The sequence below is a fragment of the Abramis brama genome, assembly GCF_963993115.1.
Source record: "Abramis brama genome assembly, chromosome: 1".
NCBI classification, from domain to species: domain Eukaryota; kingdom Metazoa; phylum Chordata; class Actinopteri; order Cypriniformes; family Leuciscidae; genus Abramis; species Abramis brama.
In genome coordinates this window covers 12,484,389-12,505,005 of record NC_139963.1, presented here as the reverse complement: position 1 = coordinate 12,505,005, position 20,617 = coordinate 12,484,389, and the positions used below count along the sequence as shown (strand labels likewise).

The following is a 20,617-nucleotide window of genomic DNA, read 5'->3' as shown; positions in this document are numbered from 1 at the left end:
ATATGTCATCTCATATATCCCACTGCCGATGCAACAGTGCCTTATTTCACAATTACTAGTAGCCAGTGATATCCTGGCGATCCAATGGCAACTGATAACACTCATAAGTATAATGTGCATTATAATGCAAAGTTTCCCTTTTTACTTTATGCACCAGTGTCTAAGTACTCGAGACTGGACAAGGACTCAAGTTTGTCTAATTTTCGACTCAATATTTTCTATGACTAGTCGAGACCGGTTCATTCGAGTCCAAGTCCAGGCCAAAATCCAAATGCCCTTGTAAATATGATCTTGGACTACAACACTGTTGTGCATGTCTATTTATGATGTGTTTAGATGTATACAGTAGTCAACATTTGAAGTGGATCAAAAAAGTTCATCAAAGTTGCCATCAAAGACAAGAACGGGTATTGTTCAAAATTCATGTAGAACTTTGATGAAAGATTTTGATCCACTTCAAATGTTGACTACTGTAGAAAGAACTGGCCAGGAAAGGTTCAGGAAAGTGTCTTGGTAGACTAATATATATTTTAAAATGTATTTATGTAAATGTTTTTTTTAAATACATTTTAGTCATTTATTTGATATCATTTTATATATTTTTTTATATATTTTTGTAAATAAATAATTACAACAAGACATACAGTAAATATTGTTCAAAATGTATTTCATAATATATGTATTTCATAAATATATACTGTATATATATACTGTATATATATATATATATTTTTTTTTTTATTATTATTTTTTTTTTTATTATTATTATTATTATTATTTAATTGAAATGATTTGTAAAACACATTTTATCCAACTTTATCCAACCAATATTCAATATCCAATTAAACAATTATTTATGTTTTCTATTTGAGTTTTAAAAAAATCCTGATATTGTCAGAATTGAGAATAAACACTGAAATGATATTCAGTATTGCATTTATAAGAAACATTAAAGTATGCCATGGCATTGACATGGTAAATGTGTTTTTATTTTTATTTTTATAAAAACATTTTTTTAATGGTATAATGATGATACTATTTCCAAAAAAACATACTAATAACCATGTTTTGGTGGCAATTCACAAGCACTGTTTGACATGTTATAACTGCACACTACAAATAGCTTTCTGTACATGTTCATACTCCAACAGCACAAGCATCCTCCTTTAGCTGACGAGTTTATGGAAATGACACTTAATGTAAATCAGTCTGCAGCTTTCATTTCTGTATGAAGATGAGAGACACGCATAACATCCAATTTGAGCACAAGATAACTCACAGATGCCACAGTTAAGACTTCATTATCATAACTTATTACTTTATCTTTGCAGATAATTCACAAAGTGTAAACCAGAGTTGAAGAGTGGATATGCAGTCACCAAAGGATAATGAAAATCAGGGCCTACCTGAGAGATGCTTTCATCCCTACAACACAATAAAATGACTTTGTAGATTCAGGATTTGATTAAGTCTGGTGTATTTTCATGAGGCGTGCGAAATAACCCCTCGAAACAGAAACAGAAACACAGTCCAAACCTCACACGTGTTGAAATTGCTAAACTCTCATCGAAAGTTTGAATCGCTGACTGAAATGAGTGACTCCAAAGTAACGTGGCTCCATCTAGTGGAGAACATAAGAGCACTTCAGCAAAACAACGACTAACTCACCCAAAAAACTACATTATATTTAGTGACAAGAATACTAGTTTCTAGAAATGAAATGACGGTTGGAAAGATGTGGGTAAACATCTACATTTTTAAACTGAACTGCAACTTTCAGTGTATTTTTTCCATCATGTATCATTGTGTAATCAAAATATTTTATTTTAAAGCTGCAGACCTGGGGCCTGTACCATGAAGGTAGCTGAACAAACTCGGGGTTACAGGATTAGTTTTGAATTGACAAAACCAAACCGATGCAATCAGGCTTTATTGGTACCATGATGCAGCTCATCAACTTTCTCTGTCAACTCAGGCTTTGATCCTTAAGCTATGATTATTTAATGCGCGTGCACATAAAAGAGTGACGTCGACACTGAACAGCCAATCGCGGGTAGCGAGAGCGTTATATTTTTCCGCGGAGAAGCAAGAGATAATTATTCAGAATTACGATGAATTTATATGTATTTCAAGCTTGAAACAATACGTTCTCTGCTGCCAAAGCAAGAGAAGACTGTTGGAGAAAGATTGCTGATTGTTAATGCGTAAGTTAAACAAATACGTTCTATATTTATGTAAAATTATATATATATGTATGTGTAGCCTATGTGTAATATAGCCTATAGCCTATTTTTATAATATATAAAAAATGTGCATGTATGTACTAAGAAAGATTAATATTCATTGATTTTTAGATTTTTAGATGCAACCCCAACTCCAAATGTTCTTGGCAGCAGATAAAGACAAAATATAAAAATATAATTCAAAGTGGTGAGTATTTACCACAACCTTTTATTACATTTGTGAACATTTTATCACAAACACTTGTTTGCAGCAAACAGAAATAAAGAATTAAATTCAGAAAACCAGAATACACTGTGGCGGAGGAGTTGGCTCTGAGTAGGCAATAAGGGACGGCCGATTGGATGGGATTACAGGTGCTGTACAGTCTGACCCTGGTGCTGGCTCCTCTAAGCAAGTAACACTGGGTACGTGTGCAATCCATTACTACTTTTAAGTTTTAAATATAGCTGACTATGTTCTGCAGTAGAGGGAAATACAATGTCTCTGTTGAAGCCAGCACACATACACACAGTCTCCCACACAGAGGTCAGTATGCAGCAGACAGAACACCAAACTAACCTGCTTTACAACAGTTATGCTTTACATTGGCCAATTTTATTTATTAGGGTGGAGGAAATGAAGACACTCTGTCTGTGTGTTCTCAGACAGTTGCTGATGTGAATGCACTGGGCTTTTTATTATGGCAAACATTTGAATGTGTGGCATAAAAAAGGGACTGGCCCTTACACATCTCTTTTATTGTAGGATTTTTCACAACCTGCCCCAGAAACGGAGGCCTCTACCTCAATGGGCTTCAGAAGAAATGTGTAAGGATTTAAAACCCTTGACATAAATTACAGTCAGTCCTGTGTTTGTAGGAAGTCAAGGAACTTTTTGTGATTTTGATGAGCCTCCAGAAAACTTGTAATGATCATGTTTGTGGTGGAATTATGTTTCAGGTGGAAACAGACTCAGTCAGGGCCCTGTACAAAAGGAGTCTAGACTGCACACTAAAGGAGACTTGAACTAGACTGTTTACTAAAGGAGCTGACTGTGAGCTGAGGAGGCTCCAAACAGAATCAAACAGCTGGATAAAACTGATCTCAATAAATATATATATTTATTAGTATAACTTATTTAACCAAGTAACACTTTAGTATGAATATTTATTAATGCAACTTTGTCTTGCTCTCTTTCTCCCTCCCATCCCATAAAACCAATAAAACAGTTTGAGACCTATCTGCAGTTTCAATGTGCTTTTATTAAGTGTAATATTGTATTATTGTATGGTGATTGCATCTACATCTGCACCAGCTGGGTGGTCAAGTGTGATCGGGTCAGTTTCATCGGGGAGAAGCTGGTTTTGTGGTGTTTCTCGCTTCTTTCTACTGGTGGCTATATTGTGCAGAATGGCCCATGCAGCCACTATCTGTGATGCCCGCTCTGGTGACTCTTAAGCGCCGAACACAGTTCAAATGTGCCTTTAGGATGCCAAAGGTCATCTCTATCTTCACTCTGGTTTTACTGAGGGCCACATTGAAGCGGTGCTGTGGCCCTGTCTGAGGGTCATGATAGGGGGTTATTGTGTAGGTTTTTCTAGCTCAGTTCAAATTAACAGTGTTTTGTACTGTACCAAATTTAACTTGCTTTCCTCAAAGTGCTGACACAACACAGACTCATGGAAAATTTGTAAGACAAGCACTGGAGCCAGGCCATTTGGCATCCAAACTTGATCATATGTTCATGACCACAAGTCGTCTGCAGATGAAATGTTTAGTAGATCATTGTTATATCTGTTAAAGTTACTATTAATTTAAAGATTCATCTAACAGAAAATAATCATCTCACATATTCACATCATCTCTACCTGAACATTATGGCTGTGATAGGACTTCCTATTAACATAATCTGCCTCATGTTCCCTAGAGCAGTGGAGATTGGAGCAATAGACTGCATACATGTTGCAATGACTTGGGAATCCATAAGATTAACAGAAGAATAATAAAAAAGATTCAAAATAATTCTTAACATGTATTATATTGTATAGTACATTTGTGAAATTTGCTTTTTGAAAAAAAAAAAGTGTTCATGTGATGTCACCCTATATATCTTACTGGCAATTTTATAAAAGCCCTCTTTTATGGACATGGTCAATAAATGTCCGGGGAACACTATTAATGAAACTTTTCATGTACTCCTGCAGAGCGAGGACCACCTTGCGAATGGTTCAACAAACATATGTTTTCCCCTAGCTTCTGTGCGTCACCCACCGTGCAAGTATGTACCACTTGCAAAAAAAAACCGCAACGCAATACAATTTGCGGTACAGTAAGTGCATGAATTCGACGTGTTAAATTCTTTATGTGCGGCTCAAGAAGTTCGCAAAGATAAGACATTCCTTCCGCGGAAAATCTGTATCTTTCATACAAGTAACTATCAGTTAAGGCAAGGGGATTTTGTCTGGCTAAAAACTCTTTCTCTACGAAGTGCTCGTCTAACAATTTGCGCTGAGATGTCCACCGGGTTTGGAAGAAAAGGTGAAGTCATTGCAACAGACACTTGGAATAAGTTACGTCACCTATATGTTTCTTTGCTCTCAGCTGAATGGTCAAACTTCAGTCTGAGATCTCGAATCCAGAACATAACCTGCCCCGGAGCAGGTTAGCCGTGCAGCGTAAGATACCATGGCAACGAACACCGATTAAAGCCGAGCTACTTTCATAGTACCTAAAACCCAGGGTTGGCGGAAACTAAGCTGAAACATAGCTGGCTAGCCACCTAATCCGGCTTCATGGTACAGACCCCAGGGGCCTGTTTCAGAAAGGAGGTTAAGTGAAAACTCTGAGTATGTTAACCCTGAAATGAGGGAAACTCTGAGTTTTCTGTTTCAGAATGGGAGGTATGTTAAACCTGAGAAAGCAGAGTAAGTCAAGCCCGTTTCTGAAAGAGAGGTAACTTATACTCAGAGTCAGTTACCATGGTAACTTACTCTGTGAACCTAACCTGGTCGGGAGCAGGTTTTCTTCGGTAAACCCAGAGTTTCTATCGGTCTCCTCCCCTTTTTTAAAGGGGAAGCGGTGTTTAAACACCTCATTCATTCTTTCAGTAAATTTTTATTAATAAAATTAATATTTTATTAATAAATAAAATATTGCTATTTTTACTGCAGTTTTTTTCTATTTCTTTTTAATAAGATGAAGTCTATATAACTCCTTAACTGGCAACTGAAAATACAGTAGTAGATTAGAGTTATATAATGTAGTTCTAAACAAATTCTACAGAATTAAACTGGCATTTACTGGAAATCACTGAAATGTGTTCATCTGTGCAACAGAAGTTGATGGACCGTCCTCCTGCTGTTCTTCCACACTCTGAGGGCGGAGGGAGAGATAAGAATACCCGTTTATACTTAGATTTAAACTTAGATTATCCACATAAAAATTTGAAAAAATCTGAATGGGTAGATTGTTTGATGTGTAGACACATAATATTAACATTACCTCTGTAGGCCTCTCTGTGGCAGCAGAAACTCTTTATCCTCATCGTCCTGTGAAGATGAGCATTTGGTCGAGTGCACTTTATAACACTATTTAATTTCTGGTGTATTGAGTAGGCTACTTACAACTACCTGGGGTTCTGTTGAGACAGGAGGCTCCAAAAGACAGATATTACCATCAGAATCTGTTAGGACCAACAAAAAACCCAACCTCAAAGTAAAATAAATGGAAATATCAAAAATAGCCTATCTAAAAAAATAACACATATGTAAACCTCTTACATTTTATGAAGGCCCTTGGATCTTTGGGAGTGACTGGCTCTGAAGTCCCTCCTGGAATTCCCTCAGCCAAAAATGCTGCTACACTGCTAGACACTGGATGCTATTTAGTTATTTAATATGTCAAATGTTTGTAAAGTCAGGTAGCCTTCACCCATGATATGCTCAAGCCTTACCTGATTGAATTATGTTTTTATATTTAATTTTCAGCTGCTGCCATGGTCTTTTAATGCCTGCAGGATTGCTCCACATGAAAATTAAAATTAGGTTGAATAACATACTGTTCTTCTAGTTTCACCTCTGATATTATAACAGTTGGGTAAGTTACTCTAAAATAGTTATCAATGTTATCTTCAACAGTGTAATTAGATTAATGTAATAATTACTATCTTTAGAAAGTATTGGTCTACTTATTACTAATTACTAAATCCCATATCAACCTCAACCACTTGAACAATACAAGGAGAGACAAGAAACTGCACTTTTAATGCTTTCAAATAAACAATATACAATTGCATGAATTATTCTTGATTTGACCAAAGTGTGTAGAGGGAGAAGGTTACATAAAAAATATACCTATTAAAAATGTATGTTAAATCCACTATTGTTTTATACATAATTGTTCTCTATAGTCTATGCAGTAGCCTATTTAATGTAATTACATCAGATTTTATTTTAAATTACAGAAGAATTAAGAGTTATCCCTTTAATTAAATCAAATCACAATATTTAGATTACTTGGTAATTAATTACACCCAACACTGTATAACAGTAATTCCTCTTTTTGTTTGGCGCTGTTACCATGGTGACTCGTAATATCTGCGCTCCATTGATAATGGCTTTTTATAGTTGTGGTGCACGCGCTTAACTCAGAGTAGGTCAACTCAGAGTTGATTGAACTAACTCATTTCAGCTGTTCTGTAACCGAAAACTCAGAGTTTCCCATCTCAGGGTAAGTCAACTCAGAGTTCAAGTTTTAACTCAGAGTTGGTTGAACCTCCTTATTGAAACAGGCCCCTGCAGTCCATAACTTGTTTGTGTTAAAATGATCCAAAATAAATTTCTGAGCAAGTACATCACCAGCAAGTGTTCAGAACTATCTGCTTGAGTGTGAGGATGTTGGAGGTGGAGATTCATAGCCTTTTCTCACAGCACTTGATATAATTAAGCTTATCAGTTTGATGGCGGATCCAGAAAGGTTCAAACGACAATCACCAGTGACAACTGGAGATTCACCCGCTGTAAAACGCGAAAGACTTTGGACTTCCGAGTCCAAAATAAAGCCGAGTCCAGAAATAAAGACACTGCAACCGGCCCATGCGAAAACAAGGATAAAGAAAAGTTTATTGGCTTCTGCTCTGGTCAAATTGTACTTACTGTCTATTGCACTTTTTTCTGTCTACTGGGGATTTGCACTATTTTACTGTTTACTGCATGTGTATTGTTTACTGTTTGCTATGTATTGTATTGTAGGCTATTGTGTGAATCATGTGAATGGTTGAGGGCTGCGCGTTGCACTGTCTATTGTAAGATGTTGTGATCTGTTGTTGTTTATATTACATTGGTTATGCACCTCGGTCCGTACGAAGCGAAAATTCGTTCATCGTATGAATATTCCACGAAACCGGTATGATTTGAGTCCCTCTGACCTTTTTAAGTGTATTTTACCTATTGGGTCACAAAAATCTATTTTAAAAGCTTTTTGTATCAATTGAAATGTCTCCTTTAATAAAGTTTAAAAATAATTACATACTTATTAATCTTTATATTAGAAAATATCTTGTTTTTTCAGTTGGCACCACCTATTTTGTCCCTCATGGCCTTCTATGAAAGTGTACTTGGGATATGAATAATACAATTAGAAAAAAAGTCCATACATTTTGCCATTCCCATGAATATCTATCTGAAACAGGAGAGTTTGTTCTGATATCTATGGCAGAGTTAGTTACTTGTTAGCATTCCTAAGAGTCATAAAAAACATCCTATATCTGATCGCGGCCATGGCAACCAGGCTCCTTTCGCCCAGCCTCCTTTCGCGCCAGCATTTATGCTATAGCAAGTGGAGCTTTTAGCTAAAAAGTTTAAAATTGTCAATTATGTTACCATCAAACTCTGTTACCAAGGTAGAGTAACAATTTTGCCTAATTTGTCTGTAACAGAGTTGACAAACAAGAAATCTGATTTTTTTTTTTTTTTTTTTCATTAAATGTAGCCTAATGTTTGGCAAGCACTGAATTATTAAAATTGAATATGTTTTCAGTAAGTTACTGGAAATATTTTTTTTTCCTTAAATTTTTGAAATGCAAAATGTATTTCCAATTATTGAATCACCCACCAACAAAAGTGAAAGCCTGATTTCATAAGAATGATATGAAATAACCATTTTGTGTTCAAACATAAAACAAATAACACCCAAGTGGTAGCAACTACTCAAAACATACAACTGACAGACAATTTTATATAAATGCATTTTTGTTTGATTAAATGTTGTAGGCTATGAGAGAGTTGGCTAGTTGTCATCGTTTTACTCCAGATCTGGGGTGCGTTTCCCGAAAGCATCGTTAGCCAACTATGGTCGCAAGTTCCCTCGTTTCCAATAGAGTTCAATGGACATTGCGATGAACTTGCGACCATAGTTGGCCAACGATGCTTTCGGGAAACGCACCCCTGGTCTAAAAAGATATTGTGTAGCCTAGATGAGCCTAATTAAATTACAACCCAGACAAAAATCGTATAGGTCTATGTATCAATGAATGACACACATTTAGGATGTGGTGTGTGTGAATTAACATGTGTAAATTGCCTGCACTGGGCTTTCTTGCTGTTTACATCTTGATATTTTAAGGAGATAAAAATGGTGCTTATCAACCATGACTGACATGGCAATAAAATTATATATCTTTATTTTGTCAGTTAAAGTTGGGAGGGGTTTTCTTGAAGTTTCTCAAACTTTCTTCAAGTTTGGCTTTTGGACTGGAAATCGTCGACCCAATCTGGCAACACTGGGCGCGCACCTCACCTGACTGTCTCAGGTGAAACCAAAAGCTAATCAGTGCCATTTCAGAGGATTCAGATTCAGAAAATGCCTTCCTTCGCAGGATACGGTAAGTAGCCTGCACACTCACGCGCATCAGACCACAGGCTACTAATAATTCTAAATTGAGAATTATTTATTCTTTTGGGACAAATCATTGTTTGATTTGCGAGCAGAATCCTCTGCTGTCTGGTCGCTCCCGGTTCGATCCGGACTCGGGCTAATGGGTAATCCCTTTCACTGTCCGACCGCGTTTTGATTTCGGCAAATCAGTTTTTCAAACAACGATTCGGCTGCGCAAATCGAATTCAAACAACGTGATTATTGTTCATGAGTCCAACATCCAGCCACGCAAGAAAACATGAAATCTTCCTGAGGGAATAATATGATGATGCGATTTGCTGACCAAGAAACATTTCTGATTATTATTAATGTTTTTTTTGTTTGTTTGTTTGTTTTCTGGATTCTTTGATGAATAGAAGGTTCAAAGTAGATTTATCTGAAATAAAAACGCTTTTGTAACATTATAAATGTCTTTACTGTCACTTTTGATTACTTTAATGCGTCCTTGCTGAATAAAAGTAGGCTATTACTTTCTTTAATTTCTTTAAAATGTAGTGTATAATGTTACAAAAGCTTTCTATTTCAGATGCTATTATTTTGGTTAACTATGGTTTGTGTGTAATGTGACTTTTTGTGTGACCTTAAAATTCATTTTAGAATTAAATTCTACATTGGTTAAGCAAAACAAATGTGTTTATGTCGGAGAACCTTTTAAATACATACAAACCTGAAATGACATACTGTGTGATACAAATATTTTGAGTGTCCCTTATTTTCCTGTAAAGAACAACGATTGTCCCGCATTGTTATTTTCTGAAGTTGGCAACCCTACCCATGTCTGAACCTTAGGCTATATTGTTTGGTTGAGTTTTGTAAGTGGCCAATATCTCGCTTGTACAGTAGCCTACACGATTACTTTTTGATAAAATACTGTAACCATATAACTATAACTATAATATTTTGTTCATGTTCCAAAGATTGTAGTACGTTCAGACGTTGTAGACTTGTGACATTTTTCCAATACCTTCCTTAATGTATTTACCTTTAGGTGAATTCTAGTAATTTTTTATAAAAACAAATTGCGTATTGTACAGGGAGGTATGGCACAATTTCACCTCTAAGTCAGTCTGGTTAGGAACATATTACAACTTAGGGAAATGAAAATACCCTTTTTGGTGAACTACAAGCTTTGGAATTTGAACATGTCCATTTTTAAATGTTAAAAGTAATTTGAATTAATACAAATGATACATTTTAACGCACTTGGTGGAATTGGCAGACATTCCTTTAGGCATCATGCGCTGTGATAGCGCGTCAAAGCATTCTCATGTATAAATATACAGCTATAATGCAAGTAGCTGATTTTAAATTAATATTTCATGTTGATATACAATGGTTACTGTTAAAACCAATGGTGGTATTGATATCTTTGTAAGACTCCCGACTCTGTAGAACCAAGGGGGTAATCCATCAGCCGGAAACCGAAGCTTCCCGGGGCGCCACCATTGATTAGCAGATCTGCTGTTAGCATTCCACTGACTCCCATTCATTTTGGCGTCACTTTGACAGCGAATAACTTTACATCTGAGGCGTTTAAAGACTCCATTTGTCCTAACCCTAACCGTCTAAAGTAACACGAAAATGTATAAAATAGGGGTGTAATGGTTCACAAAATTCACGGTTCAGTTCAATACGATACACTTGTGTCACGGTTCGGTAGGTTTTCGATACAGCAAAAAGAAAGAAATGCCAGATAATTTATTTATTTATTTTTAATTAAAACTAACATAATAAAGTATGATTTTTTAAATTATTATTTTTTTACTTTGAGCAATGATGGAGCTACAATAGACTCTTCTTATGTGCATATAAAACAAAACGGCTCCTTGGAAAAAATGAAATGTAATATTGTAGTAGTTATAAACAAAGGTCTATTTTTAGTTCAGATTAACATTTGAGGGCAGCAATTTTATCCATAATGTCAAAAGAAAACCAACGTAATGTTACTTGAAATAGCCTACTATTCCTGCCAAACTTCCATGGTTGCAGTTAGTGTTACTACAGTAAATCCATGGTGAATGTTGCAGATCTGTGGACACTGGATAGTTCATTCATGGCACAATGTTTCTTCCTGGCTTCCACGCGCTGTTTGATCCGTTAATAACGGAGAAATGAAAATGTTTCTCACTAGATCTCGCAGCGATGTTATTACTTCAGTGGCGAATTCAAATGATTTATTTACTGGATCTCTTAGCGCTGTGTAGTAACAGTGTCGCATGATCAAGATCGGCTCGCGCTGCTTTGGTCCAAACTGATAAACAACGGTCCGTCAACCACACAATAATGAGTAGCTCAGTTTCGTTCCGCTTACATTACGTTTGCCATTTGATGTCAGACAATGTTGTGGTCGCGCCAGCGTCTCTTACTTTATGACCCGCCTACATTTGAAATAACGAAATTTTGGTCGGCAGGAAAAATGGTCCAACGAACCGTTCGGTTTGAAAATGCGTACCGAACACCGAACCGAAAGCCTCGTACCGAACGGTTCAATACGAATACACCGTTACACCCCTAGTATAAAATGCTCCATTACCTTGTATCTTACGTTATGGCCCTGTAGAAGCAGTTTTTGTAAAAATAGGCTAACTATTGCATCATAACCAAGCGACTCTCTGTCGCACAGTAGAGAGATTACCGTATGGACAGGAGGTCCATTTGAATTGGTGGTCGGGAGCATTTACGTTGTGTAGTGGCTTGGTTCCGTTGTGTTGTGAACTTATGTTTGCTTTTTAAATTTCGATGTGTTGTGCACTACTGGTACACACCGTGCTTATGTGGTCCACATGTGACTATTAGACCAAAAACCATATTATTAAACCATATTTACACCAGACCAATTTTATTTAAAATACCCATTAGTAAATCAAACAATTTCATCTGTACATTTGACCTTTACCACAATGAATTATCTGTGCCAGAATCTCATCTTAAGAAACAATCAATACAAGACCAACCCCATTTAGGTACTTTCTAAATAGTTTAATTTTAAAAACGTAACTAATGATTGTAGCTGATTGTGCTGTTAGTGTCAATTAAAAAATAGAATAATTAATTGCATTAAAAAATGCATAAACCAATCTGTATGAAAACAGATACAAGCTCGAGCAACGTCTGTATTTTATTAATCACAAACAAAACACCAACATCTAACATGTTGCTAAACAATAAACTCATTCACTAATCCAGGTTTTTCAGAAATGTCCAAAATCACATAATGAAGCACTCAGTGAAGTGAATTAGTGGTACTATTAAAACGATACCCAATTAAATAGGCTAATATAACAATATCAAAATCACACGATACGATAATACCTCTAACTATGTAAAGTCCAGGGTACGATATGTATTGCGATTATTTAAAAAAAAGACAAATGAAGACTTGGAAAAAAGTGCTTATTAAAGTGTGTTTATTAAACACACTTTAATAAGTATAAGTATTTATTAAACAAGGATTGAACATTACAATGATGTAAAAATTAACCATGTCATATCCTCTTTTCTTTACCCTCTAATCACAACTGTCACTTAGAGGTATGAGGTATAGTATGAGATGGGTCAAATGACCTAAAACTCCCTTTTATAAAATAAAATAAAAATTGCACCAGCTGGACCTTGACAAACGTAACATCTATTATTTTTTTCTAACATTCTCTTTTAAGGTATAGTGCCCAGGGGCACCACACTGTCTTAATACGGCCCTGGTCGATGGGAATTGTAGTTAACACTTCCCTCCGCTCTGCTCCACTAGGTTAAAAAAAACGCCACTTTTTGCCCAGAAGACCTATCGTTTCATACAGTTCTGTGACCACGATGATATCGAGACACTTTTGCTATCGTGATACCACGAAATTGACAATATCGTTACATCCCTATAATCTAGTAAAACCTAGTCATTTATTTTTAATTTCATGTCAAAATTCAGTGTATGTTCTCTTCCTCCACATACAGGCCAGTAGCAGGAAGAGAAGCAGAAGTCGGCCTGTAAGATCAGTGTGTGTGAGGAGAACGAGAAAGGAGAAGACGATCCATAAAATGAGTTTGTGTGAGGAGAGAGAGGAGGAGAAGTCGGCCTGTAAAATGAGTGTGTGTGAGGAGAGAGAGGAGAAGTCGGCCTGTAAAATGAGTGTGTGTGAGGAGAGAGAGGAGAAGTCGGCCTGTAAAATGAGTGGGTGTGAGGAGAGCGAGGAGGAGGCTTCTGTTCACACTCAGAGAGCAGCATCTCCAGAGTTCAGCTGTGTGTCTATGAAGAGTGACATCTCCATTGTTCTGCCGCCTGATCTCAGCGATGGACCTGCTGTGACCTCTGACTCTGTGTGAGTAGTGGAAGTGAAATTATTGAATTAACATGGTGAATCACTCACGGAGGTTTTCTCTGAAAAGTGTATCACTTTATAAAGACAAAAAGAAAAGATGCTGGTCACCCACTGAGGGTCTGAAACTGTCTGAACTGAGTCCCAGTGAAGTGATTTAATGATCAGAGAAAGGTGTGAGGTGACTTATGTGAGACGATGTGTAGCTGTCTTCACAACAACAGACACAGGTTGGTTCCTTGAAACGGGTGTTTAAGTCTTAGACTCGTCTTGTTTACACTGTGAGAACTGTATTCATAAATGAACATAGCACAAACACATCAGCAGATATACATAGTCAATACATAGCAATACACAGTGTGCTTCCAATGCTAATCTGCTTTAGTCATGCTTTCAATACATTAAACACGTGAAACAAATACCTTGTTGGCTGCTTTTTATGAAAAGAGGTTATTGAGTCTTTAGTTTCACGCCTTTGCTGTCCTTTTGACATAAGAACCACTGATTTTAAACTTAAATGCAACTTAGCAAAGCCTCGTGAGACGTCCGCTCATCATCAGTCCATCGGGGGGCGACGCAGTAGTTCGTAATTTCTGCTAAAGTGAAGCATTCTTGCACCTTACGTTTTAAAGAGCAACAAATTAATTTACATCACATTCACATTTAAATTGTACCTCAAATAGATGAAAGCATGAAACTGTGGATTTAATTATAAATTAATTAATTATGAAACAAATGCACAGAACACATGCATAACAGCACTTACAATATGATGTACAGTGAGGAAAATAAGTATTTGAACACCCTGCTATTTTGCAAGTTCTCCCACTTGGAAATCATGGAGGGGTCTGAAATTGTCATCGTAGGTGCATGTCCACTGTGAGAGACATAATCTAAATTAAAAAAATCCAGAAATCACAATATATGATTTTTTAACTATTTATTTGTATGATACAGCTGCAAATAAGTATTTGAACACCTGTCTATCAGCTAGAATTCTGACCCTCAAAGACCTGTTAGTCTGCCTTTAAAATGTCCACCTCCACTCCATTTATTATCCTAAATTAGATGCACCTGTTTGAGGTCGTTAGCTGCATAAAGACACCTGTCCACCCCATACAATCAGTAAGAATCCAACTACTAACATGGCCAAGACCAAAGAGCTGTCCAAAGACACTAGAGACAAAATTGTACACCTCCACAAGGCTGGAAAGGGCTACAGGGAAATTGCCAAGCAGCTTGGTGAAAAAAGGTCCACTGTTGGAGCAATCATTAAAAAATGGAAGAAGCTAAACATGACTGTCAATCTCCCTCAGACTAGGGCTCCATGCAAGATCTCACCTCGTGGGGTCTCAATGATCCTAAGAAAGGTGAGAAATCAGCCCAGAACTACACGGGAGGAGCTGGTCAATGACCTGAAAAGAGCTGGGACCACCGTTTCCAAGGTTACTGTTGGTAATACACTAAGACGTCATGGTTTGAAATCATGCATGGCACGGAAGGTTCCCCTGCTTAAACCAGCCCATGTCAAGGCCCGTCTTAAGTTTGCCAATGACCATTTGGATGATCCAGAGGAGTCATGGGAGAAAGTCATGTGGTCAGATGAGACCAAAATATAACTTTTTGGTCATAATTCCACTAAACGTGTTTGGAGGAAGAAGAATGATGAGTACCATCCCAAGAACACCATCCCTACTGTGAAGCATGGGGGTGGTAGCATCATGCTTTGGGGGTGTTTTTCTGCACATGGGACAGGGCGACTGCACTGTATTAAGGAGAGGATGACCGGGGCCATGTATTGCGAGATTTTGGGGAACAACCTCCTTCCCTCAGTTAGAGCATTGAAGATGGGTCGAGGCTGGGTCTTCCAACATGACAATGACCCGAAGCACACAGCCAGGATAACCAAGGAGTGGCTCTGTAAGAAGCATATCAAGGTTCTGGCGTGGCCTAGCCAGTCTCCAGACCTAAACCCAATAGAGAATCTTTGGAGGGAGCTCAAACTCTGTGTTTCTCAGCGACAGCCCAGAAACCTGACTGATCTAGAGAAGATCTGTGTGGAGGAGTGGGCCAAAATCCCTCCTGCAGTGTGTGCAAACCTGGTGAAAAACTACAGGAAACGTTTGACCTCTGTAATTGCAAACAAAGGCTACTGTACCAAATATTAACATTGTTTTTCTCAGGCGTTCAAATACTTATTTGCAGCTGTATCATACAAATAAATAGTTAAAAAATCATACATTGTGATTTCTGGATTATTTTTTTTTAGATTATGTCTCTCACAGTGGACATGCACCTACGATGACAATTTCAGACCCCTCCATGATTTCTAAGTGGGAGAACTTGCAAAATAGCAGGGTGTTCAAATACTTATTTTCCTCACTGTATATACTGATTTTTAGAGACTTTTTCAAGACTTCGTAAACTGCTATGATTGGGTAACAGTTTTGCATATTAAAATCATTTTTAACGTCCTCACCATTACATGTGTGGAATTTGAAAACGTCTGATGCTGACATAATCAGATTTTTTTTTTTTAATAACTAGCAAAGTAACTCATTACTTAAAATATCTGAGTTACTTTTTCAAATAAACGCAAGTTGCTTTGTTTTTCCATTTATTGACAGACGGCTCTTCTGTCCTCATGTTGAGAGAAATCATGTGCTGAGGCATTGTTTATTCTAGTTCTAGAGTAATGTGAACAGGCATTTACTCATCTCACAGATTCAGTATCACTCAACATTAATAAAAACGGTGAAGTGCAATCTCAGAATATTATGCAAACCTACAATAATTAAAGATATTAAATTACACAAATATACTTTGTGTTTTATCTTTTATCTATTTAATTATTTATTTTCAGTTTTTGTATTTATTATTTATTACTATTTATATTATGTATTATTATATTATTGCTAAAGTAAGTGCATTGAACTTTCTTCTCTTGCAATCTATTCTTCTTCATTCCGGAATGGCAAAATAACAAAAAAAGTATATATATATATATATATATATATATATATATATATATATATATATATATATATATATATATAAATAAATATTTATTTTTTTATTTTTTTATTTTTTTATTTTTTTATTTTTTTATTTATTTTTTTATTTTTTTATTTTTTTATCTGCACCCTCTACTATACAGGCGTGATTTTGCATTTCTTTCAGCCTGAGGCTTATTCATTTCACTTTTGGTGTGAAAGTGCTTTTACATTTGCCAAAAATGAAAATATAAAACATGTTTTGTTTTTGTTTTTTTAATCAATTTTCGAAGGTCCAACCAAGACTTTGCATATCCAAAAAAGTAAAAGGACTTTTAATGCAGGTGAATTTTTAGGATTTGGAGTAATATTCACATACTACACATATCAGGAGCCTCATCTTTTGGAAGGTCTTTAGAAGAGACTGATGAGAACAGTAAAAAACACATGTATCAGTTGTGGCCAATTAATGCTTCCCCGCCATTGACTGAATCCACCTTCATTTAAGTGTTCATTTAATAGAGCATACAGATACACTTTAAAGAAGCAATTTGAAATATGAATGTCTTTTTCAGCCTTTTTGTCTTATAATATCTTTTTCATCAGCAAGCAGAGAAAGAGAGCAGCATCTCCGATATCTAGCTGTGTTTCTATGAAGAGTAACAACTCCATTGGTCTGCCGCCTAATCTCAGTGATGGACCTGCTGTGACCTCTGACCCTGTGTGAGTATCATGTGGGGTCTTGAATCAGCCTGAAGGGGTTGTTATTCGCTATAACAACCGCCTCACTATACATATCCCACTTATTACATGGCTACCTACAATATAAATAAATAATTTGACACAAATTATTGATTTAAAAAGGAGTTTATTGATTTAAAAAAAACGATCGTATTGCTTCCGCTAAACAAAATAGTCAGTTCCGCGTCCATGGCAACGCTCTGTTTTTCATGGCAACTGTGTGTTATACTTCGCAGTGGTCTGTTATCAAGAAATAACAGACCGCATTCTACACTGGAATTCAACCAAGCCATGTAATAATTGTTAAAATTAAACCATCTCGATTTTTGGGTGAATTTGGGTGATCTCAGCATGAGGGAGAGAAGGAATGGGGGAAGAGGGGGTCAAGGGAAAGCAATGTAGATTAGGACGATACTGAGGTAAGATATGCGTCTAGGATGGGGATGTTTATTTCACGAGAGTTCAAAATGTAAATTTTTTGTCTTCTTGGGGAGTGGTTGTTCCTCAACCAGACTGCCTGGCAGTGAATTAACTATGATCATGATCAAAGTCATGACAAAATAATGCATTAAAAAAATACTATGGAAGTCAATGGGGTACATCAACTGTTTGGCTACCGACATTCTTCAAAATATCTTATTTTGTGTTCAGCAGAAGAAAGAAATTCATACAGGTTTGAACCAACTTGAGCAAATGATAACAGAATTTTCATTTTTAATGAAATATGCCCCCTCAAGCAGTCATGACAAAACAAACAATTGCCATTAGTTGCATTACTGTATGGTTATTTAATAATGAGTTAAAAATTATTATGTGCCCCCTCAAGTAAAGTCATGACACAATGATGTCACAAATCATTAACTATTATATGAATATACATTTACACTAAAAGTGCCATCCTTATTCACCTCTGGTACAAAAACCAAAGATACAAATTATTTGTTGTTCTTTTATTTGTATTTATATAATTAAACATATATGGACTTAAAGGTGCCATCTGTCAAAAAAAATAAATTCATACTCCACATTCCATACCAGATGGGGGCAGTATACCTCCAGAAAGTGAGTTGGTCTACTCTGACATCAAGCTACTCCCTTTCACCTTTACCAGTGAATATGTTCATATTTGTTTTGTTCATATTACATTTTTATTGTTAGTTTGAATTACATTAATTTGACAGACAGCATTCGCTGATGTTGACCAAGCTAGCGCCAACGTAACCAGAGCTTTCCAACTCTCACGCATTAACCGTGAGACACACGCAATTGACACTTTTCACACGCTCTCACACCACACATCAATTTTCTCACGCACAGAAAAATCGCGAAGCAAAGAGGACACGGATACCGACAGACTAGACAGAGCAGGTTAGTTATGATATAAAAAAATCTCAGCTCTCAGATTCTGTCAATTTTATCACGCAATTCAAACAATAAATACCGTTTTGGTGCTTGTAAATGTTACACGACAGATCCCTAGCGCACGTGAACCGATCATCTCTACTAGTAAAAAAACACAAACACTGTTGAATACAGTAGGCTACAACTTACCAAAATGTATTCCTCATACATAATATCGACCAATCAGTGTTTTTTATCAGCGTGAAGAGGTCAATAACACAGTTGGAGAACAATTATGTCAGATTTACCTCAGGAAAGCCATTTAATAAACATAATATAGGTTGGCAAGAAAAAAAGAGCTAACTTATGATTTTAGGACATTTAGAAGGCAAGAAAAGTCATGCACGTTTGCTTTTTATAGATTTTTCTTCTGCTTTTAATTGTGTTCAGCCTCACATTTTGGCAAAGAAATTGATTGATACTTTTAAACTAGATCTAAATACTGTGTGCTGGTTGGTGGATTTTTTAACTAATAGATCCCAAAGAGTACGGGTCAATGGAGCGGTGTCGAATATTTTGATGTCCTCCACGGGTACGCCACAAGGTTGCGTTTTGTCTCCTCTTTTGTTTTCTTTATACACCGATGATTGTCGTAGTGTTTTTAATGGGAGACACATTGTTAAATTTGCGGACGACTCTGTGATTGTGTCTCTTCTGAGCCAGATGTTGGGCCAGTGATCGATAATTTTATTCAATGGTGTGATGATTCATTTTTAAATATTAATGCTTCAAAAACAAAAGAGATGCTTATTGACTTCCGTAAGAAGAGCTCTGCACCTGTGTTGCCTTCTATCATAAAGGGACAGCAGGTAGAAGTAGTCAAACAATATAAATATTTAGGGACTATAATTGACGATAAACTACAATTTGAGGAAAACACCGATATAATTAGAGGAAAAGCTCTTCAGCGTATGCATTTTTTAAGGAAACTTCGACTTTTTAACATGGATGTTTCTTTTATGAAAATGTTTTTATACATGCTTCATTGAAGCCATTTTAAGTTTTTCCATCGTCTGCTGGTATGGTAACCTTAATTTAAAGAACAGGAGGAAGCTGACAAGCATTGTGACAATGTGCAGTAAGATAGTGGGGACCGATTTAAGGACTATCTCACAGATTTATGAGTGCAGGACAATTAGGAAGGGCCAGGTAGTGCTTTCTGATGTTACTCATCCATTGTGTGCTGAATTTCAACTCCTTCCTTCAGGGCGGAGATTTAGACTCCCCTTGTGTAAATCAAATAGATATAGAAATTCTTTCATACCGGCGGCAATTAAGTTTTTAAACGATTTTTTGTAATTCAAGGTAATTGATGTGTTGTGTTGTGTTGTTAATATGTGTATGTGTATACTACTGCTCCTACTGCTGTCTATACAAAGAATTGCCTTTAAGGACAATAAAGTTTAACTAACTAGAGATTGTGCTATATACTATTACAATACTATATGTACGTTATACGTTTATCGAACAGCCTTCGATACATTTCTATGTTATAACTTCCCGAAAAAACTACACAAACATATAAAACAAACTTCTAACGAAATACTAACAGCATATACTTACCAATCCAAAATAAATGTTGCAAGTTCGGAGTCGAACCTCATTTCTTTCATGTCCATTAGTTGTCTCCAGCAATGGAAAGCAGTGCCAATGTTTACTCTGGTTCTGTTCCTTTTTTTATCAGATTTTATTTGAATGTAGTAGTGGACAGTAGGCTACTTTCCACACGATTGACATCAGGTTCAAGTACACCCACAAGCTGTGCGAGTTATTCGTGTATTGCATGTTTGACTGGTGGTTATGTTGCCCGCATACCGCCTCCCATGGCCGAAACTGGTATTACGACACCTGTCGGGCCGTGGCTAGTAATGCTAATGCTAATTCAGGTTGATATCTCTGCAGCACTATAACTTGTCATTTTTTTAATGACATCATCGCCCTTATTTCTTCTCATTCTTTTGATGCGTGTAGTTTATTTTTTGGATATTTTTACCTCAATTATGACACATGGCACCTT

At 36.4% G+C, this 20,617-nt stretch overlaps 1 protein-coding gene and 1 long non-coding RNA gene across 2 annotated transcripts in view; both read left to right on the top strand.

Moving 5' to 3' along the window:
* Positions 1-1,897: 1,897 nt before the first annotated feature.
* Positions 1,898-4,206, top strand: LOC311086457. Its single transcript, XR_014607077.1, has 4 exons — positions 1,898-2,204; positions 2,355-2,648; positions 2,989-3,050; positions 3,183-4,206. It is a non-coding gene; the product is annotated as an uncharacterized lncRNA (long non-coding RNA).
* Positions 4,207-9,038: 4,832 nt separating this feature from the next.
* Positions 9,039-20,617, top strand: part of LOC311080926 (protein NLRC3-like) — a gene marked incomplete at its 3' end in the record, with an annotated part of 36,475 nt that continues 24,896 nt past the window's right edge. Inside the window, exons 1-3 of the mRNA XM_084111164.1 lie at positions 9,039-9,102; positions 13,104-13,468; positions 17,065-17,181. Coding sequence (XP_083967290.1) covers positions 13,188-13,468; positions 17,065-17,181 — 398 coding nt within the window. The 5' untranslated portion in view covers positions 9,039-9,102; positions 13,104-13,187. The remainder of the gene's footprint in view (positions 9,103-13,103; positions 13,469-17,064; positions 17,182-20,617) is intronic.